We start from the raw sequence: 24918 nt of genomic DNA, 5'->3' as shown, positions 1-24918 counted from the left end.
AATTTTTTATTTTTTTAATGAAACTATTTTTACTTAACATTATATTATTATTAACTTTTATATTTGTAACTAAATATAAAACTTAGTATATAAATATAATAGCAATAACTACAAATATGAAAATAAGGTAACAAAAATAAATGTAGGGGAGACCGGGACACGTTGGCCCGCTTTTTTTCCTTGATGTGTAACTTTGTAGCTTTTTGTTTTTTAGTTTATTTTTTTTTGGAAAAAGGTTGACTAGTCCTTCGACTATCCGGAAAAAACATTTATAAAAGTTCATAATAGCTTTTTAACACATTAAAAACTGTTTTTGTTAGGTCACATCGGGTGGGCCAACCTACCCCGTTATTGGAGCAGTTTGGCCCAAGAATTGGCGCAGGTTGGCCCACATACAACTTATGGCAGACTTTGAAATGAGAAAACGCTTATTGAGCAAAAACAACTCTATAACTTGATAAAACGTAATTGAAACAACTTTTAAACAATAAACTACAAAAACAAAGAAGTAAAAATAAAATACAACAATAACATTTCAGTTAACAAAAGTATAAACATTTATAATCTAATCCCTTTGCATCTTTTTCTACACAACTCCCATGGGCCCAACGCTGACAGCTTGAACACTGTATCCACACAGCACCTGGAAGGCTGTTTGAGAACGGTTTGAAGCAACTAAGACACAAGACATCTTTCTCCTCACCATCTTTGTTTTTCTTGTTGTGTTTTTCTTTTACAGGTTAACTGGCAAAAATCCTCCTCGTTTTAGAGTTACTTGGACCGGCTTCTTTGATAGAAAATAGTTTTTTATTTTTTAAGCCCTTCTGTTTTTTTTCTTTTGCTGCTCTCTGTGCCTGTTGCAAGGCTTTTTTAACTGGCGTATCAGTTAATATAGCAGAAATTCGTTTCCGATTTCTGAGCTTATTTAAATTGTTTTTTCTAGGCTGAGCTTTTTCCAAAGGCCTCACTTCTTCAGGAGATGGTATAAGTGAAGAGTTTAGAGTAGCACCTGATGTCCTGTCTAAATCTGAAAAATTTCCTTTCTTAGATTTTGATTCACTTGAATTAAATTTTTGAATTTTTGTTTACAATCCGCAGATGAAACTTCGTTGCTAGGTGTTTGTTTACAATCCCCAGCTGAAACTTCGTTTCTAGGTGTTTGTTTAGTGATGCTAAATTCCACAGACGACATTTTAGTGCCAGGGTCTGGTCTATCTGTTAAATATGATGGCAAAAAATCACTTTCTGGAAAAATATCTCTGTTAAATGGATAAATACCTGTTGCTTGGAAAACACTAATTATGTTCCTTGGAGTTATAGCATTAGGAAGTGCTGTTTTTACTATACCAGGTATGTCATAGATAGTCTTAGGTCGTTTGTTTACAGTAACCCATGCATCACATGCTGAGTTCACAAACTTTATAAAAGGACCATAAATACTTCTATCTAATGGTTGTAATTTATGACTACAGTGTGCTGGAAAAGATAAAAGTGTGATACCGTTTTCTTTACAAAAATCAAGTACTGCTGCATCAAGATGAGAGCTGTGGTTGTCAATCAATACCAGAAACGGATAGAAAAATGTTTAATATATTTAAGAAAATTTGTCTCTGTCATCCATCCTGAAGAATGTGCTGATCCATCACATCCTATTGGTCCATCACGAATAAAGTGAGATTTAAAATTAACTCTGGGAAAGATAAAATATGGAGGTATGCTATTGCCAATCGCACTAACCGCCAAAGCCATAATCACTAATGCTCCTCTTTCTGCTGATGTTACACGACGTATCTGGTGAAAGCCTCTACATGCAACAACACGATCAGGCCGCTGCACTGTTGTGATTCCAATCTCATCAATGTTCCAAATGTCTGAAGTACTTAATTTTAACCTATTCAAAACATTGCTTAAGTTGTCAAAAAATAAATTTACATTATGTTTATTAAAACTTGTGCACCGAGCTAAACTTGTGCTTGAGGAGAGCAAATAGAAAGCTTTGGATGTCTTTTTAAGAATCCGGAGAACCAATCACTACCAACAGATTGAAGTTCTATCCATGAGTGAGGAATTTTCCAGCTACAAGCAACAGCATATGTATAAGCAAACCGTCGAACTTCTTTAGGATAAAGACCAAAGTAAATATCACTTGCTTTCATTAGGTATTCTTCAAGCAAACCTTCCTGCTCAGGTTCAAATACCTAAGGAAATATAAAATATATATTACCATTAGACGTAAACATTAAAATCATATCAAGTATCTGTCCCAGTCTCTAAAAAAATTCAAAATTTTAAATATATCAAAGCAGTATTTTATATTGAAGTATCTTATTAAATGTTTAAATAAATTACATTACTAAACTATATTCAAATTTGTTGGAGAAAATATGAATACCTGAAATCTTTTGGCATAGCCAAACTTGTGCCAGGGTTTTTTATCTAATTTACGTGATAAATCTCTCCCTATAGCTGCGTTATCAGGCATATATTCTGCATTAGGTTTATGTACTGTTGCAGTAACATCAAACTCAAGTTTGTTATCATTGTTAGAATTTGAAAGAATAACTTGGCAATCAATTTCTACTTCAGTTTGAACTGAAGTATTAGATGTAGATGGCAACCTTTTAGATATGCAATACCTTCCTAGAGTCATACGTGGTATATTAAATTCTATACTAACTCTAATTGATCTTTTATATTTTGTAACTTGTATCACTGCAATAACATTGTTTCTTCTGACACTTTTCCACGTTGTGAATTGCAAATATAATTTCGTACTATTTTTAGGTAGGTCTAAAAAAAATGCAAAAACCAAAAGTACATTACTTTATTACATGTTTTATATTTAACTATTTCTTTTTTATTTAAATATTTATATACCTGCATACTTATATATTTAAAAAATTACATTTTATATTTTCTTTTTTAAAATACTTATTTACTTTTAATCATTAATAATTTACATAACTCACGCCATATTAAACTTATACATCATATACAAATTTAAGTGTTAAGCATGAAAAGTTTAGTGTATTATGTATAAGTATTAAATTTATATATGTAAGTATAACTAGTATGTAAAAGTTTAAATATAAATTAAATTTACATATATAAGTTATATTATATGTTAAATAATATATATAATAAAAACATATATATATATACAATATTTAAGTTTATACATATGTAAATCTAAGATAAAATTACATTTTATAATGAGATAATTAATTTAAATTTAAATCTTATGTATTCCAGTGATATTTTCTTATAATCGACGTATAAAACCCAAAAAAACGTATAAAAACAAATGCCAATTTGTTTATGAGGCTAATTTCTGATCTAATATGTTTTACAAATTTTAATACTTTTATAACAAAAACAGTTTTTCCTTCACAAATTTACCCAATCTATTTTAAAAATCTACGGGGTAAGTTGGCCACACGTGGCCAACGTGCCCCGGTTGCATCGGGCCAATCTGCCCCATTGTCATGTTTAGAGTATGAACAACTTTCGCCTTAAACTGTCAACTAATTTTCTGCAACATTATATACTAAAATAATCCTTACACTATAACCTTAAAATATGGCATTTGAATAATGCTGTACTGTCAAACGTCAGTGAGTGTAAACACGTTAAACAAGTTTTTCAAAATTTACTTTGATGTATGAAAAATTATTAAAACGGCATTACACACTCAAATATGGTCCGATAAATAAGATTATTTTTTGAAAAAAGGATTGAACTACTAACAACCTTCACTTAGATTCCCAGCTAGTTAAAGCGTCTAGCCTTTCAATAAACTCGAATGGGCCAACCTACCCCGTGGGCCAACGTGCCCCGGTCTCCCCTATAGCATTTAATGTGAAAATTTTAACTGCCCAATTCATGTTACATATGTTAGCTAATGTAACAGGATAAAGTGGAGAAATTTTGATGTATAAAGCTATTTTATTGTTTATAGACATTAATTTCCTAATTATCCTTTCTCTTCGGGACGCCACAGGCCGCTAATTACTGCATTATCGCTAAGTGTACTGATTCCTGTTATCACCACATAAAGTTGACTCAAAAGATACAAAGCAGCTTTAATTTCACCGCTTACATATAAGATAATCTTTAAGTATGCTCATATTACCAAGGTGCTCATATTGCCCTATTTTACCTTAAGTTAAAAATGGAATTACCCATATATATATATACATATATATATATATATATATATATATATATATATATATATATATATATATATATATATATATATATATATATATATATATATATATATATATATATATATATATATATATTCACATAAACGAATTTAACATACTGCAACACTTAGTCAGAATAAATATAAATGTCAGCAAAATATGTCCATAAAATAATGATATTTTTAAACGAAATCAATCTCAATATATGGCATGTTTAATAAAGACTCTTCCCGCTGTGAAGAGACTTATTCGTGTAACCAATCTAATAAGATCACAATATATTTATTGTTATTAATTTTTTAAACGATGATAAATTTTATTTAACATCTAATTTAAACTTATAAGAATAGAAGAATTAAATCATCATCACTTACGTAAAGAAAATTATTATCGAGAGAGTTAACAAATGTATCATATACTGTTTTAAACATTCTATACTATACTTCCTATGGGAATCAAATTCTTTGGTTCACCTATTAAATATACTTTTAACAAATATATATATATATATATATATATATATATATATATATATATATATATATATATATATATATATATATATATATATATATATATATATATATATATATATATATATATATATATATATATATATATATATATATATATATATATATATATATATGTATATATATATATATATCGCAATAACAAAATTTTTGCTTTGAAAATACTTTAGACTTTTATAAATTAACTAAACTAATTTAAATACTTTAATTATTTGAGTAAATAACCAAAATTAGTAAAATCCTTAAATTAGTTTCATTTTTTAATTTATAATCGATAATAAATAAAAATTATAACATGTAAATAAATGATAAAGTAAATGAGCTTTTGTTTTATTTTAAAAAAATGCGCTATACGAATGATAACAAAAAATAAAATTTTTTTTATAAGAATTAAGAACGGAGTTCTACAACTTTTAAAGAAAAATGTATAACACTTTACATATATTAAAACTAAAATAATAATCAAATAATTAAACAACTTGTTTGCTGTTTTTCTTTATTTTTCAAACAGATTGCAATATTATTTTTTGTCCTCATTGTATCTGGATGGTTGATACCTAAAATTTCATTTTTAATTTTATCAACAGAATAATAAATTTCTAAAGCTTCGTTATATTTTCCTATAGCGCTAAGACAGTTTGCGATATTATTTTTTGTTCTCATTGTATCTAGATGGTTGATACCTAAAATTTCAGTTCGTATTTTATCAACAGAATAATAAATTTCTAAAGCTTCGTTATATTTTCCCATAATGCTCAAACTGTTTGCGATATTATGTTTTGTTCCCATTGTATCTGGATGGTTGATACGTAAAATTTCAGTTCGTATTTTATCAACAGAATAATAAATTTCTAAAGCTTCGTTATATTTTCCTATAGCGCTCAAACTGTTTGCGATATTATGTTTTGTTCCCATTGTATCTGGATGGTTGATACCTAAAGTTTCAGTTATTATTTTATCAACAGAATAATAAATTTCTAAAGCTTCGTTATATTTTTCCATAGCGCTCAAACAGTTTGCGATATTATTTTTTGTTGACATTGTATCTGGATGGTTAATACCTAAAATTTCAGTTTGTATTTTATCAACGGAATAATAAATTTTTAAAGCTTCGTTATATTTTCCCATAGCGTTCAAACAGCTTGCGATATTATTTTTTGTTGACATTGTATCTGGATGGTTGATACCTAAAATTTGAGTTTCTATTTTATCAACAGAATAATAAATTTCTAAAGCTTCGTTATATTTTCCCATTCTGTTCAAACAGCTTGCGATATTTTGTTTTGTAGTCATTGTATCTGAATGATTGATACCTAAATATTCAGTTTGTATTTTATCAACAGAATAATATATTTCTAAAGCTTCGTTATATTTTCCCATAGCGTTCAAACAGTTTGCGATATTATGTTTTGTTCCCATTGTATCTGGATGGTTGATACCTAAAATTTCAGTTTGTATTTTATCAACAGAATAATAAATTTCTAAAGCTTCGTTATATTTTCCCATAGCGTTCAAACAGTTTGCGATATTATGTTTTGTTCCCATTGTATCTGGATGGTTGATACCTAAAATTTCAGTTTGTATTTTATCAACAGAATAATGAATTTCTAAGGCTTCGTTGTATTTTCCCATAACGCTCAAACTGTTTGCGATATTATTTTTTGTTGACATTGTATCTGGATGGTTGATACCTAAAATTTCAGTTTCTATTTTATTAACGGAATAATAAATTTCTAAAGCTTCGTTATATTTTCCCATTTTGTTCAAACAGATTGCGATATTATGTTTTGTATCAAGCGTAAATTTATTATTTTTGCCATAAGTTTTTGTATTAAAATTTTGAATACTTTTTAATATTTGGATTGCTTCTTCAAATAAACCTTTTGATACTAATAATTTTTTTATAGATGTCGTCATATTATGGAATGTTTTTGAAATTTTTATTCCGTTAGTGCGAAACAAACAGATAAAATGGAAAACAAAATAGTTTCCGTAATCCATGTGATCTTTTACTTCATTCAATTCAAATATAAATAAATTTTCAATTAAACTAAGATACGTATTTGTAGTTGAATTTCTATTTTGAAAACATCTACACGTCAGCTGTGTCAGTTCGTGCATTGAATATTTGTTATCATCAAAGTTTAGTAAAGAATAACTCATTAGTAACCCAACGGCTTCATCTATTACATATTCTTCGTTTATTTCTATTTGTTTTGAAATTTGGATTATAAACTGTTTACTTATGTTTTGATAGTCGCAATGAGATAAACAGTTTAATATTTGAAATGGAAAAGGTTTACTTTTTTCTAATTTTATTAAAACCAAGTTAATTGCTTTTATTGCAGACTTTGGTTCTTCTTCGGTTGGAAAGTTGTTGTCTAATCTTTCTGGTTTCGATCTATATCGATCTATGTATTTTTCTATCGAAATTCTATGAATATTTATATATTTTATTGCCTGAGTAATAGCGAACGGATGATAACCAAGTTCTTTAGTTAGATTTATTATATTTTCATCGGCGTTTTCTTTAATATTATTTTTTACATAAGCGAATGCTTCTTCTGAAGTAAAAACATTAACTAGCATTTTGTTTACGTTGTTTGACCACGCTCTCCATTGGGAGGTAATCAACGTAAATGAAGCCGGTTTTTAACACTTTCATCGTCGACATTGTCAAAAATGTACAAAGTTTTTTTATTTTTATAATGGTTGTGGCTTTTTTCAACAATCACTTCTATATTCAAATAATCACCTTTCGAATCATGAACTTCGAATCCTAATATTTGACATTGGTTTCTCATTGAGGTTTGTAACTTTCCAAATGCTGCGTCTATCCAAACAAAGTTTTTGTAGAAGTTAGAATAAATTTCGCAATACTTTCTTGCAATATGTGACTTCCCAACACCGGACATTCCATATAATATTAAAGTTGACTTGTTTGCTCCATGTAAAAAACGTCGAATTTCACGAAGTAGTTTTTCGCGTGAAAATAAATTTTCTGAAAACGGTTGAACTTCTAAAAATGAACGCATGGTTCGTTTATAAAAAACTTATTCTCTCAAAATAAATTTAATATCATTTATTTCAGTAAAAAGTTTTAACTTTTTACTAAATTTTTTCCAATTTTTTCAAACGTGACGCGATATTTATTAGCGTATTAAGTGCAGTTTTAAAAAGTTTTAATATAAAAAAATTATAAAATTATACTACTTTTAAAAATGTTTTTGAAAAAAGTCTTATGTTACAGTATTTTTATATATTAAGAGAACGTTTTTGTAAACAAAACATAACATACTTTGTAAACTTAACAATTTGAAAAACCTCGAGTAATTACTATGGAGAATACAACCATAAGAACGATGTTTTTTTTTTAATTCAAATTATACTAAATTTAAATTTTAACTGAGTTTTGGAGTTTAAAATTCATAAAAAAACGCATTTTTTAAAGCTTGTGCTCTACCAACCCGTAATGCAAATGTTTGGACTTTCTATTTCTATTTCTATTTTATGTTTGCTTGTTTATTTTATTTTCGAATTCTAAAATTTCGTACAAATTAGGTAAATAATAAATGTAATATATATTTTTGAATTAATTTAAGGAAAACTTACCAAAGTAGTAGTAGATTTAATTTTTAGGTTGAAAGATTGCTTGCGCAGGTTATGATAAATAACCTAAAAGCTATAGTCAATATTTCTATAAAACTGCTGCTAGAATACTCAAAAAAGGTTTCTCGATTTACTTTCTGATTATTGTTTATAATCATTTGGAAAATGAAGTACAGATAGCTGATGCATTAGAATGATATCTATTAATTTCTTCTTTGAGACTCTAAATAAAGAACTTCGCAAATCTAAGTTGAACTATATATCCAACATATCGAGATAAATTTTTTTTGATGAACCTATTACTTATAGTCATAAGTGATCACATACCCAACAAGCATTTTCCGTTTTTTCAATGTTAAAATTAGGTCAATATTTTGAAGCCATTTTATTTTAAGTTCTACATATTTTTCACGTCAAACCTCAGATGTTGATTAATTAACCTGATTTCAACCCAGGGCCGTGCACAGGATTTAGGGGCCCCGAGTATCCTTCAATTTGGTCCCCCTTCTTTCCAAAAAAAAAAAAGCCTGCTCAAATTTTTTGATTATTCTGCTGGTATGTAAGTATAATTAAGTAGTCCAGCTTTTGTGTCTTACAATGTTATTTTTCTTGCTTATTTTTAACAAACTCTTTAATAAGTAGTCCAGCTTTTGTGTCTTACAATGTTATTTTTTTTTCTTATTTTTAATAAACTCTTTAATCACATCATGAAGTTAATATTTTGAACTAATTGAGACCTATTGTTACTTAAAACAGCAAGATCATTGGTTCGTTCTTTCGCAAAAAGTTCTTGAAGAGCTTCAATTTTTTGAAAAGTTCCCCCAGCCTTATTTCAGAAATTTCGTTTAAAAAGCCGAATGAGACAAGAGGTTTCTGTCCAAAGTTTACCGAATAAATTTGTTTCATATGAAGCAATTCTTAAGTCAGTTCATTTTCAGTCTCGTCACATGAATATTTCTGCAAAAAATGGGAGCAGGCACTCTTGATTTCTGGTTCAAACAGTTTTTAATATTCCCACAAAAAAAAAAGAATTTAGCAAAAACTTCTTGAATGGCTACGAGCAGTGAGTCCACCAATCACAGAATCAAAAATGTGATATAAAACTAATCCTCAAAATGCTGCCTCCTCTCCTCATTCTGTCTCTGTTGATTCCGTAACATGTTTATCAATTCAATTAGCTCCCCAGCAAAACCTTTGCGCTTTACTTTTTGTTGAACATTTGAAGAAGCTCATTTATTTATAACCACATAATCACTGTTGCTCAAGTAAATTGCTCGGGGCCGGGGCACGAAGCAATTTGAAAACTTTGATAAAAAAAAATTGTCGTTAATTTTATCACTAGTTTTACACTCAAAAAACAATTCGTTAGAACAACGGATTGCTTTTTTCTGTTAAATTAACGAAGTAATTCGTAACCAAAAATCACAAAACCAACGGGGTAAAATTAACTATTTACGGATTCTTCAAAATTTCGTTAATTCATCGGATTAAATATTCAAACCCGTTGAAAATAACTAAACTTATTATTAAAAAGGGTTTCAATAAAAAATTATAAAGTGCTGCTTCTTTAGATTATATGTTTAAACCTTGTTTGTTTGTTTTAGATTTGTTAATATATTATAGTTCTTTATTTATAAAGGATATAGTTTTTAAAGGCGTTTTTTCAAATCACACTTAAGTCGTATATAAAACGTTTGTTGAAGTAAGTTTAATTTGCCATTTTTTAAATAGCTTCACATTTCGACTATATGTGAAGCTATTTAAATAAAGCGTAATTTAAATTGTGTTTATCCACTTGCTTTTTTTTTACTAAATTTTAGTAGAGAAAGCAATTAATAACTACAGTTTAAATTACACTCCGTGATTTGTAATTTCGAAGGTTGTTAAACTTATTTTAAATTTTTGATAATAAACTTTATATTTTAAATTTTTGATATAAACTTTATATTTTAAATTTTTGATATAAACTTTATATTTTAAATTTTTGATATAAACTTTATATTTTAAATTTTTGATATAAACTTTATATTTTAAATTTTTGATATAAACTTTATATTTTAAATTTTTGATATAAACTTTATATTTTAAATTTTTGATATAAACTTTATATTTTAAATTTTTGATATAAACTTTATATTTTAAATTTTTGATATAAACTTTATATTTTAAATTTTTGATATAAACTTTATATTTTAAATTTTTGATATAAACTTTATATTTTAAATTTTTGATATAAACTTTATATTTTAAATTTTTGATATAAACTTTATATTTTAAATTTTTGATATAAACTTTATATTTTAAATTTTTGATATAAACTTTATATTTTAAATTTTTGATATAAACTTTATATTTTAAATTTTTGATATAAACTTTATATTTTAAATATTTTATATAAACTTTATACTTTAAATTTTTTATATAAACTTTATATTTTAAATTTTTGATATAAACTTTATATTTTAAATATTTTATATAAACTTTATATTTTAAATTTTTTATATAAACTTTATATAGAAAAGTTAAAATAAGTTTAACAACCTTCAAAATTACAAATAACGGAGTGTAACTTAAACTGTGTTTATCCATTTGCTTTATATGATAAACTAAGGGGTTAGTTGAACAATTGTTTCTATAATATAGCCTATATGACTTGTATATATTCTTGCATATTCTTCTATTTTAAACGTGACATGTTGTAGTTTACAATATAAATTTAAATCAGTTGTAAAATTAAAAATATTAACATATCTTCTGATGGTTATCATTATTTAGGTTAGTTGCAGCTACGTTTACATAGAGCTAGATTTAGATATTAATTTTAGACACGTGGCATGCAATATCACACTGAAAGTTTCATCAGTTGTAAAATAAATCAGTTGTAAAATGTTTACTTGCATTTTATTTGTGGGAACTTATTTATGCAAGTTAGAGCAAAGTTTATATATTGATTGTAATAATTTGTATATTTAAGTTTTATAATTTGCTATTTTTTTTTGTTGAAGTTGTTGATTTTGCCGTTTAAAAATGTTTACATTGCAAATACATTTATATAAACTATTGGCTGGAGCGAGAAGAAGACGTATTCAGCCTTATCGCCGAGCCCCATTTTAAAAAAATAATAGCAATAAATTCTACATTACCGTAACGTAAAAATATATATAAAATAATAAATAGAAACGAAAACCGAAAACAACTAATATAATTAGAAATAATTAGAAATATATTTTTTAAAGAAGTGTTGAAAACAATTGCTAAAATGGTTGATAAATATATTAATAAAAAATAAAAAAGTCAAAAAAAATAAAATTACTTGAGAATAAGAGACAACAAGAAATGAAATTTTATAATTAATATAATCACTAGATAAATTATTAACATCATTAGTGATATTTTATATATAAATTTTTTTTATTTTAAATATTTTGTATTAATTTATATTAATCACTGATACAATTAAATCTATTTTTTATACGATTGTTTTTAGTTTAAAATAAACATTTAAAGTTGGATATATCCATGAATAATAATAATCGTTTTAATTCGTCCTTAAATTGCTCTAATGTAGTCTGTTTATTGTTAACAATATCTAGAAACTTTTTCCACAGATTAGGTCCGCAGTATTTAATTAAATAAGAAGTTAGTTTTAATTTGTATTCTGGAACAATAAAATTGTTATCTGAAAACTTTGTTGAGTCTTTATGGTTAATTTTATTTAAATAAGATTGAAATATTTTTGGAGATAATCCAGTTTTTGTTTTAAACATAAATAAAACTTGGTGTAAATTAAGTTTATACACATTTAAAACACCGAGCACACGTAGAAGAGGTTCGCAAGGAAAACTTCTGTCGGCTCCAAATACTATTATGCACGCATATTTTGGTTTGTTGCAGAGTTTCTTTAGCTTTGTATGGTTAGTACAACCCCACACAATATTACAATAAGAAAAATAACTATATTAAAGGCAAAATACAATTTTTTCGGGGATGATATGTGTAGAAATAGATTTAGCCCTAAACATCATTGCGATATTTTTTGAGATTTTTTTTTCAATACTATTTATATGTGAATACCACTGTAAATTTTCATCCAATTTTACTCCTAAAAAATTTATGAATGATTCTCTTTTAATAAAAGTGTTATTAATTTTAAGATCTGGTAATTTAAGAGGAATATTTTCAGATTTACTTTATGAAAAAGTATATATTTTATTTTATCCGCATATAGTGAAAGTTTATTACTTTCAAACCGCTTACTAACTTTACATAGTTGTTCGTTAACTATTTTAAAAAGTAATTTAACATCTCTGTAATGAAAAAAAAGATTAGAATCATCAGCAAACAAAATTAGGTCTAAAAGATTTGTTGATAAGTATAAGTCGTTTATGTACAACAGGAATAACAGGGTTCCTAAGATAGATCCCTGAGGAAACCCGCAAGTTATGGAGTACGGAATTGCATTTGTTTGATCATAGTATGAAAATTGCTTTCTGTTTGTCAGATAATCTTTGAACCAAAGTAAGTTTTTATTTTTCACTCTGTAGTTTTCGAGTTTTGTTATTAGAATATAGTGATTTACGGTATCAAAAGCTTTGGACAGATCAATGAAAACTCCTAATGTAAAACAGTCATTATCTAAGGCGTTAGATATTTGAATGGAAATTTCATTTATTGCGTATTCAGTAGAATATTTATTTTTAAAGCCAAATTGTTTGCAATACAACATATTATTCTCAGTTAGATGATTATAAAGTCTGTGATACATTATTCTCTCTAGCAATTTTGAGAAACATGGTAATATTGATATAGGCCTGTAATTTAAAATATTTGACTTATCTCCAGATTTAAAAATTGGTTTAATACGGGCGATTTTTAACTTATCAGGAACAATAATTGACTTTAATGAGAGATTGAAAATGTAAAATAAAGAAGGTTCAATGACGTCAAATACTGATTTTACAATACCGACACTAATTTTATCAAAACCTTCACTTTTTTTACTTTCGAGACTGCTAAAAGCAGTTCTCAACTCACTCAGTTTTAAATCAGTTTCATCCATAAATTTATCATAAGTTTTTAAGTATGAATGGAATGGAATTATTAGGAGTTTTAGAGGCCAAATTTGGGCCAATATTAACAAAGTAGTTGTTTAATTCTTCAGCTATAATTGGATTTTTCATAAACTAACTTTCCATTAATTAAAAGATTTTTTGGCAGCGTCCTTTTTTTGTAATTAATTTAACCAGTTAAGCCCTTAATTACATTCCACATATTTTTTGGTTTTTTCAAATATATTTTTATAATTTTTTTTTGAGGATTCTAGTAAACTTTTAAACATCCAGGGAGTTTGGAGCGACTTATTATTTATATTTTTTTTATTTCTGGAAACGCTAATTCATATTGTTTGCAAAATTGATGAAGAAACAATTCATATGCATTATTATCATCATTTGATTGCAATACTAGATCCCAATCAACGCAATTTTTTTATAATCCACCTTAATTCGGCAACAAATCAATGAAAAGGAGTCTTCATTGATCTGTTGCCGAATTAAGGTGGATTTTGTGGAAATACTGTTTCTTAAAAGGTTATTTGTAGCTAAGAATGTAGGAAAATAATCTGAAATACAGGTCTGTATTATACCTGTGTAAAGAGGGTTATTATTAAAGTTGTTAGTTATGATGTTATCGAGAAGAGTAGAAGACCTATTTGTTATTCTTGTAGATTTGTTTATTGTTGGGATAAGGTTATTTTGTAGAAGAGTTTATAAAATTCTGAGCAATAATATTTGAGGCATACTTAATCAGGTTGATGTTAAAATTTCCGACCATATAAATATGTTTTTTTTATTTACAATTTTGTTTCGAAATGTTTTAAGATGAGTATTAAATTTTTTTAAGTTTCCAGATGGCGGTCTATAAGTAGTATTTATAATTGTGTTTCTTTCTGCATTATTTACTAATTCAATCCACAAAGACTCACTATCTGTTTCATTGATGCAGAGATCGTTACGTAAGACAAAATTTATTGAATTATGGGTATAAATAAAAACGCCCCCACCTGCATTTACTTCACGTGCTTGATGAATTGATGTGTAATTAATTAGTTCAAATTCATAATTTGTTTCACCGCATTTACACCAAGTTTTCTGTCAGACAGATAATTTTAGAACCGTGTTTGATTGTATCCAATAATATTTTTAAATTTTCAAAGTTTTTATTTAAACTTCGAATATTGATATTTAAAATTGAAAAAGTGTTTTTAGTTTTTCATAGATATTGTGATGATTCAGAATCTGAATAGTATTGACTTTCTAGCATTTTGTGACTAAAATAATTTAAATCAGTGCCGTTATCATCGATGATGTCATTTTCATTTGAAGATTTAAATATGAAAATATTCTCCATTTTTAAAAACAGTTTAAATCGAATATGTATAGAAATAATGAAAATAAAATAATAAAATAAAATTAATGACAAATATTATAAAACTTTTTGCTTCTTTTTTTGCATCCCAATCGCGAATTATCAATTTATCGTAAGATATGAAGGCAAACTTACCAGCCGGTCATTCGATTTTCATTTTTCCCTTAAATCTTTCCAGATTTGTGTCGCTTCGAAACAAAAGTCTTCGTTTATATAAACATTTTTCTCTTTTAGTTTACTCGACTTCCTCAAAATTTCGAATTTATCTTTATAATCTGAAGGTTTTATAACTATTGTTCTTGGCTTTTTAAATTCTTTGCTGCCAGTTCTATGGGCCCGTTCAATTTCACATTATCAACAGATCATATATCTTCAAAAATTTTTTTACCTTTATTTCGTTTTCCTCCCAGCTTTCACCTTCATTTTCATCAATTCCATCTACTCTTAAATTATTACGTCTCGACCGATCTTCTATATCCCTTAATTTTTTTTGTATGCTTTTATGTTTATATATATAAAATAAATATAAACAAATTTAGCTTTAACAAATTCGTTTGAAAAAAAAAAAGTCCGCTCGCGATGATAATAAAACGGCAAATGATAATAAAACGGTATATGACACGTGTCATGGTATATCACACTGTAAGTTTAAATTAGTTTTACTGTTTTTTTTTTATTTGCAATTTTTTTATGTTAGTTACAAATAAGTTTATATATTTCTTGTTTATATTTGTATCCTCGCAGTCGGAAAGTCACGCGGTTGAGCAAAATATAATAATAATAATAAAAATAGTATATATATATATATATATATATATATATATATATATATATATATATATATATATATATATATATATATATATATATATATATATATACATATTATTATTATTATTATATATATATTACTAGTCGTTTCGCTCGGTTGAGAGAATTTTTTATTTTATAATTAACTGTAGGGTGTAAAACAGCAAAAATTATTTCAAATCTTTTTCTTTTAATACGAGGTGGCCCTAGGTAAGCACATTTTTATTGTATGTATAGCTCAGGTCTGGATTAATAAAATGGTCTATTCTAAGCCTGTATATATGCAGAACTTTGCGCAATGTGGTATGCGTGGTAAATTGTGTGTTTTATTTGCACAATCAAAACAAAATAATTTTTAGATGCTATATTATGTTATAACATGCATGATAACGGATTGCACCTCATTGATTTTTAGGCTTCACCTTCATCTTGAAGGTGATCAGTTTACTTTGCTTATAACTGTGACACACAGTAAAAAAATCTTTTGAGAATTCCTTCGTGCGGAATTCATCTCTAAGAAAGTAATAGTTGTGATTGTGCAAATAAAACATACAAAACATTAATAGCTGTTCAAAAGTAACTGTTTTGTAGCATTCATTACTATCACGAAAGTAATACTTTTTAAAAATAAATTTCTTAGTAATTGAAAAATAAAATAAAAGTATTTCCAAAAAAGTTTAATTAAAAAAAATATTATAGTTATTTAACTATTATGCTTTAATTTTTTCCCTAAATAATATAAAATTCTGTACTCAAATAGAGTACTGAATGTTCTAAAAGAAAAGAGAAAATAATAATTTAGTAAAAACACTTATCAAGATATCTTCTACGGTCTGTTTCCTTTCAACAGGTTTAGCAGCTTCCTGATGAACATGCTAATGGGGAAACCGACTGTTGAAGATGTTTAGATAAATGTTTTTACTTATCTAAGTATTAGGATCTGAAAGACAATTATAAGATCTTGAGCTTTATAAATATAAAAATCCGAACCTTATAAAGTATAAGCAAACGAAATAATAAGAAGTATAGTATATTAAAATATAAATTACTAAAACCCTAGTTGTATAACAACTTTCATAATACTAGAAGTATCTGAGTATATATCGAATTAAAGAATTCTTTTTTTTTAAGGTTGAGTTTTAAAACGTAAAAGGTATTTAGATCAAAGTTCCGCAAAACAGTATTATTCCATAGATGGGGTCCACTTTAAGTATTGAATAATTGAATAATATATATTTGACTAAATGGCTCAAAATGGCAAAAAGTAATGTTTCTAATATCGTATTTGTTGTAATGTTTCAGGAATTATAAAAAAATGATAGGGGAAAGTTTTTTTTTCTGTATATATATATATACAACACACCATGTAAATCTGGGACTTAACGCTGAAAAAATATCCCATCAAAATCCTTTTAACAAATGATTGTGTATGTTATAAGGTTCTCATAACCACAAAAATTGAAATCAAAGTTTGAAATCCAACAGTGTTATTTTAATTTAAATATTTCGTACAGAAAGTTAAACTTGACCGTTATTTAATGATAAATACACCTCTTAAAAATGCATTTTACAAGTTTTTAATTATCAAATTGATAATTAATCACACTAAATTTTGTATAGGTACTTATAAAAAGCTTATCAAGAATTTCAATTGATTTTTTTGAGCTTAGAGAATCCACTCCAAAAAATTTTTTCCATCATGCTTATTTTTGCTAAATACCATAAACACTGCAAAAATTCTGTTTGTTTAATTTATATAAAAAAAGCAGACAGGCACCCTTAAAATTTGAGAACCTAATGCTGATGGAAAATCCCCCCAAAATCCTTTAAAGTGGTGATACTGTATACCATAAAGTATCCATAATAAAATTTCAAAAATTTGTATTAAAATCCAATAGAGTTATTAACGTTTTTCTACAACTGATATTTATCTAAAGTTATAACAACTTACAACTTCTCCAAAAAAAAGTTATTTCACTCAAAAAAGTCTAAATGTTAAATAGAAATACACAGAATTTCTGAATTATTTTATTCTTCTTTTTTCTTATTAACAAACATTTTCGCAAAAAAAAAACACTTCTCATTAAAGCATTCTAACAACTCAACGTTTGACAGAATATTCTTATTTGACTTTTTTGCATCTTGCTGCAGTTCCGCGCAGTTGGTTCATACTTTTTTACTATTATACATTTATATATATATATACAACAACACAGTTTAAGAACTGATGAGAGTAATTGGGGTGAGAAGCATCTCTTTTGTATCTTTTCCAATTAGTTTTAAAACAAGAATATAAAGCTTTTGTGGCTTTTTACTATACAGTCCCAGGCTAATTTTTTTCACCTTGATAAATTGTTGAACATGATGAAAAACAGCATAATCCTTTGGAGTGACAGAAATTTGAAGCTTCAGAAAACTGGATTCGAAATCTTTGATTTTCAAAACATAATCAAATGAAAGAGAACGAAAAACAACGAGCTTTGATAGCAATAACCAAGGCGCTGAGAGAGCAATTGGTTTGGAAAAAGTAAAATTTTTCCACACTAACTGGCTATCTTCTGAGCTAGCAGCAATTTCTTATGGTGAAGTAGTCTCTTAATGCCTTTTGCTGAAAGTTGGTTTCAACTGGCCTTACTAGGCTAATCTGGTTGAGAGCAAATCCAATTTTTCTCATTCCGGTATTTGAAAGCCCCATGTTCTCTTGGATTGAAATCATATTTTGAACACTCAAAGGACCAAAAAAAAGTTACTGGGAAGCTGATGACCCTAAAAATTACATTATAAGTTAAAATTATCTTATTTAAATTTTATTCCGAACTGTTTCTTTAGGTGATGCATCTTTGCCTGTAACCACAGTTGATGAAATCTGCTCGGCAACTATTAGGTCTGCCTACACAAGTTCTCTGAAGTTTACATGGCGATTTCCTTGTTTACAATGATAAGGATGTCCACGAGCAAACACGAATAAGCAATTGTGCTTATCTGTGCTTGTTTGTGATTAAAAAGTAAATCATATCTGGGGCTTGGATCAGATTTATTTTTTGAACTAAACCCAGCTATTTTATTTTCTAAACCTCAAATTACGTAAATACAGCCATAAAGTTTTTTACAATAAAAATTTATTATTTTTAAATTTAATAAATTTTTATAAAAACATTTTGTTGTTTTTCTTATTTTTTGTTTGTTTTTGTACTATATCCATAAATAATTGTTTGGAGTAAATCAATTTGTAAAATTAATCAAGCGGTTTGCATGTTTCTGACGGCGGTAAAAGTAAATTTACGCTAAGTTTTTGTTACTTTTTTTGGTGGTTTTCAAAAATATACCTTGATAGTTTATATAACTGCTAATAAATAAGAAATATAGTTGAGTTAAGGATTTTTTATGAAGATATGATATGGATTTGTATAAGACTCCGTTATAATTAGATTTTTCGAGCAAATATTGTCAATGTATGGTTTCCATTTATTGTTATTGTCGAGAAACCACTCCTAAATGCTTTGTTACATCATCTCTTTTTATATCAATTTCATCAATAAAAAATTTGGTTGAATTTTGGGGTAAATAGCATATTTAAGAGACCGAACGGATATAGATCCATTTGGTTTTATTAATGTCAAGAGTTTAAATCTAAAAAAGTTTAAAAGTTAATATAATTAATATCTTCCATGTAAAACAAAATCCCTAAAATAAAGTAGGTAGACAGCTGCACGCTTTTAAGAGTTTTTTAAAATCTAAATTTGATTAAAAATGAATTTCCAAGCTCCAAAATAATGCTACATTTACTGATATATCCACATAAATCTTTATATTAATATTACTACTAACTTTTTTTAAGTGATTTGTAAAGTTTTATAAATGTCAGATCTACTCGAATATACCGAAGATTCTTCTGCAGGTTGTTTACTACTACTACTACTACTACTACTACTACTACTACTACTACTACTACTACTACTACTACTACTACTACTACTACTCCTACTACTACTACTACTACTACTACTACTACTACTACTACTACTACTGCTACTACTAATACTACTACTACTACTACTACTACTACTACTACTACTACTACTACTACTGCTACTACTAATACTACTACTACTACTACTACTACTACTACTACTACTACTACTACTACTACTACTACTACTACTACTACTGCTACTACTAATACTACTATTACTATCATTGAAAGAAAGAATTTAAAAATGGGTATTTATATAAAAATTACCTTTAAATAAGCTAATTTTATCTCCTTGATTTGGTTCCATTTAAATTTGTACAGTCATTATTCTAAAAGGTTATAATAAAGTATTAATGAGTATTTTAAAGTTAAAGAAAATAAAAAAAACTAATAAATAATAAAAATTGTATATATATATCAAATCTGAACATTACATAGTATTAAACAAAATGATAGTTCCTCCGTTTTTAATCTTTACAAACAATAACGAGTGAAAAAAAACTTTATATCTTTATTTAATATATAATATATTATACATTATGTATCAATATTATACATATTATGTATTTATATAATATATATTATACATATTATGTTCATAAAATTTCTATATATATATATACATAAAACTCTTAACATTTGAAATTATTTGAAATAAACGTTCTTAACTTTGAAAAATGAAACTATATGAAGTATTTAATAACTGTAAACAAACCTTTGTTTATTTGGATGTTTTTATTTGTCGAAAATACAAAGTATGTTTGATTTTTCATTAAATTATAATGAACATTTTTACTATTAAAGGTAAAAAACAATTCATAAGAAATATGAAACTTCAATTAAAAGTTGGTTCATTTCACTTACTCACGTGAAAATGGTTTACTATATTATGGCTTTGAATTTTTTATGACTTAATCTAAAAGAATATAATACAAATTGTTTATACATATTGTTTTTTTTTAATTAACCAACTAGTGATTACAATATATGCTTTGAATCGTGTGAAGTCAAAAACAGAGAATAAGAGAGTGAGAAAAAACTTCTGCAAAATCCTTTGTGGTTTAAATACACTAAATAAGAGTCTTGAACAAAATAAAAACCTAACTGGCTGCTGCATTGGTGATTTAATATAAAACTGGGCTAGGGACTTTATTGTTATTAGTTAGTACGCTTTCCACTTTAAATAACTTTACTTTAATTCTTTAATAAAATTTTAAACGTTTTTTTAGTAAGTTAAATACTTGTTAATTTTATGATGTTTTTATTCTTTTTTTGTTGATAAAAAACATTTTTATTCATAGAGTAAGTATTTAAGAAAAATATTTATGGTTATAAAATATATGTTTAGAGTATACATATTTTATTTACATATAACAATATCAATTTTTAGAGCAAGAAAAGGGCAAATTTAGTTTCATTATCGTTTACTACTTAAAACTTCTTTCACAAAAACGAAACATATAAATATATATCATGACAACATTTGTGATAACTTAGGTAAAAAAAAACTTAAGTTAAAAAAGGTTTAATACCGCCAAACTGTTTATGAAATAAATAGTATTTAACATCATCGCAAATTGATATTAAAAAAGCAGATAACGCTGTTGAAATGGCATAGAAAGCTGATAAGATGGCATTTAAAAGGCAAGCAAAGTTGAAACAGCGTTAGAAGTTTGCTTGATTACGAAACGGTATCTTAAGTTATGGCAGATGACGGTGACGATATGGTAAATATTTTATCGTTTTGCGTCGAAGTAATCATAGAAATTGCTAGAAGCTTTAAGTTACTTTATTTATGATATAATGACATTTTATTAGTTTAAAATTTATTAAACTATCAAACTATAAAACTTTATAACATTTTTATTTATATCTTATGACATTTTATTAGTTTTTTAAACAGAAGTAAAAGTTAGTTTTATTTCGTCAATTAACACACATTTTACAATGTTATCCTTTAGATCTAATAAATATATATAAATACAATCTGACTTGGGCAAGTAGAAGACAAAATGTCTTGTCATCAAGCCCCTTTGTGAAATAGAGAAATATTTAATTTGACAAGTTCTAATAATATACAAAAGAGTGAATCTAAAAAGTTTAAAAAGAAATAAAAAAACTTAAAAGTTAAAAAGTTTGAAAAAAAGTTGTAAAGTTAATAAATTAAATCGTTTAAAGTTTACAATCTAAAAATCTTTATTTAAACTTACCGTAATATAAATTAAATATAAAAATGACGTATTGTATAACGTAAATATAAAAGATTACAAATCGATATATTCAATTTACAAATCGATATATACGTATACATATTCAATTCAAAATGGAGTGAAGTAATTACTTATTGAGTGTCTTGTTTCGTATTTATGATAAATTAGAGAAAATTTTTAATAAGGTTTTGCATATGTAAGGTAAATATATATAACTTCTCGGTGTTGGCAATTTTTTGGATCTAACACCTATTGTTCATCAAATATATTGAACACAGCACCCGGTCTTCGCCATTTTTTTAACCAATGTAAACTTTTTATAAAATAAATTTAGTAAGCAAAATTTTGTAAATTTTTTTTTCATAAATTATCAATCGCTTAGTCCTAACTATAGAAAGTTGAGCTTTATGCGCATAAAGCTCAACTTTCTATGGTTCTAAAAAAAAAACTCATTTATACTTAAAGCATCAAATATGATGCTTTAAGTATAAATGAGTTTTTTTTTATCTTTTGGCTTGTTTACATTTGTCATCATTTACAAAAACAAATAAACAAGGCTTCTGAAATAAGATCATAATGGTATTATCATCAGAATCTTTTACCAGTTTAAAACTTTTTTACATGAGAACATAAACAAGAGTAAAAATTGCAATAAATCAAATCATTTTTCGAATTAAAAATATAAATCTTAAGAGGATTCCAAATGTTATATGTAATTAAAAAGTAGGATCTTATTGTTAGAACCTATAAACGCGCAAATATCATATTAATTAAATATATAAACACATACAAAAAATAAATACAGTAAACATGGCCATCCCAAAGAGAGGAGTGGATTTTAGGGGGTGGGGTGAGGGGAGTGAGGTGACGTATCTGTTTTTTGCTGACTAAAGCCAAAAAAAAAATTTTCGACTAACTCATCTGAAAAAAAAAAAAAGGTCCTCGTTTTAACGGCAATAGAGGCATTTAGTACTTTAGTTTTTTCAGTGCTTTACCATGCTATATTTGCATAACTTATATGGCTGTGAATAAATGAGTAATAATTTAGGTTAAGATTTTTGTGTTTAGATAAAATCTCGAATTATTAATCACTCCATTAACTTTAGATGTTTTTGAACATATCATTTAAACCACAATTTGAATATAATCAAAATGTAGTTTCCATGTAATGTTCTTGTTGAGAACCACTCCTAAAAATTTTGTAACAAAATATTTTTTTATTTCAATTTCATCGATAAACCTAACGTGGTTCACTTTCCTGAAAACTTAATTTAAATCCGGTCTTTACAAAAAGTCTACTCTTTTTAACCCATTAGAATACGCAGCCCGTCTCGAATCTAATCTCACTTCTGAACCAGATTGGGACTTGTAGTGCCTTGTGAATTGTTACTCTAACAAAACTCTTCTTAGATTATTATTCGCTACTGACCTCTCATAAAAATCATTAATACAATAAATTGAAAAGTTAGAATTTACTGATTTTGTTTTTACTTACCGTCCGTTCTCCTCCTTTTGATTTATTAACGTTCATTCTCTGAGTCTCTACATATTTTTTATTCTTCTCTTTATAAAATACTGGTGTACAGTTTTCGAAAGTCCTTCATTAGAAGAAATTTCAATTAACTGCATCTTGCGTTTAACAAATATTTAATGTCATAAATCTTTTTTTTCGCTTTTTTTAGTTTTAATTGAGAGCAAAACCTATTTTCAGTTTTTTTTTTTGTATGTTTTTAAAATATTCCAGTTTTGTTAAATATCTTTTATTACCATGTTTTCAGCTAAACCCTAAAACTTTTTAATATACTGGATATGTTGAGGATTCCGAGCTTATATCCATTGTTCAGAGCTATAATTTATTATTTAGAGCTCTGGTGTTTTGAAAATCTCTGGCTCCCCTTAAAATAAATATGATTTTTTTTTAATTTTCGTTAATATTGCATTTTTCCATCTCTATACGGATATATCCTCTATAGAGTATTTTTTATTTTGTTTTTTTGTATTTTGTATTTTTCAAATTTTGAATTTTTGTTTTAGTGCCCCAAGAAGACCTAACGGTCTTGCCACAGAGCACGGAGGAGCATTTAACTAGGGCATTCACACCTGGTTCTCTTACCAATAACGCAAAAGTATGCCCGGAGCTCGCTTCGAACTCTTGATTTTTTGCTTTAGACCACTTACTTTAACCACTACGGCACGATTATTACTTAGTTATAATACCTTTTGCTTTGCTACTTGTTCTTTTTTTTATTTTTATAATAATTATCTTTATGGTTTTATATAATAATTTCATGTTATTTTCCTATTTTCTACAAGTGACAAACCTTGAGTTTACTTGGGTATACCATTTTTACATAGATTGCAGTAAAAGGGTGGTCCGGCATTTCAGTTTTATTTTAGAAGCTCTGAAATATTATCTATTAAAAGGCATATTTTAACGTATAACAAGAAAATGACTTTCAAAGATTATATTACTACTTTTTACGGCAAAAAGATTTACGATGATACCAAAAAGTTACAAGATTTGAAGATACGAAATGCGAACTAAAAAAATCAACTCGTTTTTCTTCAAAAATGCTTATCGAATAACATAACTCCGAAATCGTTTAAATTAAAAACTCCAATCCATACTAAAAAAGCAAAAAACATAATGAAGGAATACAGTAAAAAACTACTAATTCATGCTCGTAACGAAGCCAAACACAAATTATATTCAAGTAAGAAATTAATTAACGAATTAAATATATTTCTTTAGACAAAAGTAAGATTACACGGTTATGAGTTAATTAATAGTATAACCAACAAATCAAAAAATTACCATTATAATAAAAAAAAAAACGGAAATGAAAGAAAAATATTATAAATTACAAATTACACCGATTATAAAAAATACTTTTGATCCTCCCAATCAAGTTATTAAACCTGCTATACTCAATTTAACTAATGTTACTCTGGATAAATCAACAACTGAGCTACTCAATTTAGGTCCAAATTTTGTACCACTGCAGAAAAAAATTTCTTATATGGATATTATAACTAATATCGAAACTTGCGCTTTACAACTTGAAAAACTTAAAAAACCAACAAAGGCAGAAACTCTACGACAAAACTGTTCACAAATTTAAACAAATTCACTAAAATTAAAATTA

At 26.5% G+C, this 24918-nt stretch overlaps 1 protein-coding gene and 1 long non-coding RNA gene across 3 annotated transcripts; one reads left to right on the top strand and one right to left on the bottom strand.

The window, feature by feature from the left end:
- Positions 1-460: 460 nt before the first annotated feature.
- LOC136073784 (uncharacterized) lies at positions 461-19905 on the bottom strand. Of its 2 annotated transcripts, XM_065818862.1 has the most exons (3): positions 19830-19890; positions 2393-2790; positions 461-2198 (listed from the first exon to the last, which is right to left on the bottom strand). In XM_065818862.1, the coding sequence occupies exons 1-3, from the start codon at positions 19867-19869 to the stop codon at positions 1962-1964; spliced, it is 675 nt and encodes a 224-aa protein (XP_065674934.1). In that variant the 5' UTR covers positions 19870-19890; the 3' UTR covers positions 461-1961. The 2 variants fall into 2 exon arrangements, with proteins under 2 accessions (XP_065674934.1, XP_065674933.1); XM_065818861.1 differs by lacking the exons at positions 461-2198; positions 2393-2790 and adding an exon at positions 5065-7763 and having other exon boundaries at positions 19830-19905.
- A 504-nt stretch (positions 19906-20409) lies between these two features.
- Positions 20410-21473, top strand: LOC136091449 (uncharacterized). The gene is made up of 2 exons (XR_010643987.1): positions 20410-20723; positions 20953-21473. It is a non-coding gene; the product is annotated as an uncharacterized LOC136091449 (long non-coding RNA).
- Positions 21474-24918: the final 3445 nt, after the last annotated feature.

The sequence above is a fragment of the Hydra vulgaris genome, chromosome 15 (genome assembly GCF_038396675.1).
Source record: "Hydra vulgaris chromosome 15, alternate assembly HydraT2T_AEP".
In the NCBI taxonomy this organism is placed as follows: Eukaryota; Metazoa; Cnidaria; class Hydrozoa; order Anthoathecata; family Hydridae; genus Hydra; species Hydra vulgaris.
The sequence above is the reverse complement of the archived record's forward strand: the minus strand, read 5'-3'. Positions and strand labels throughout refer to the sequence as shown.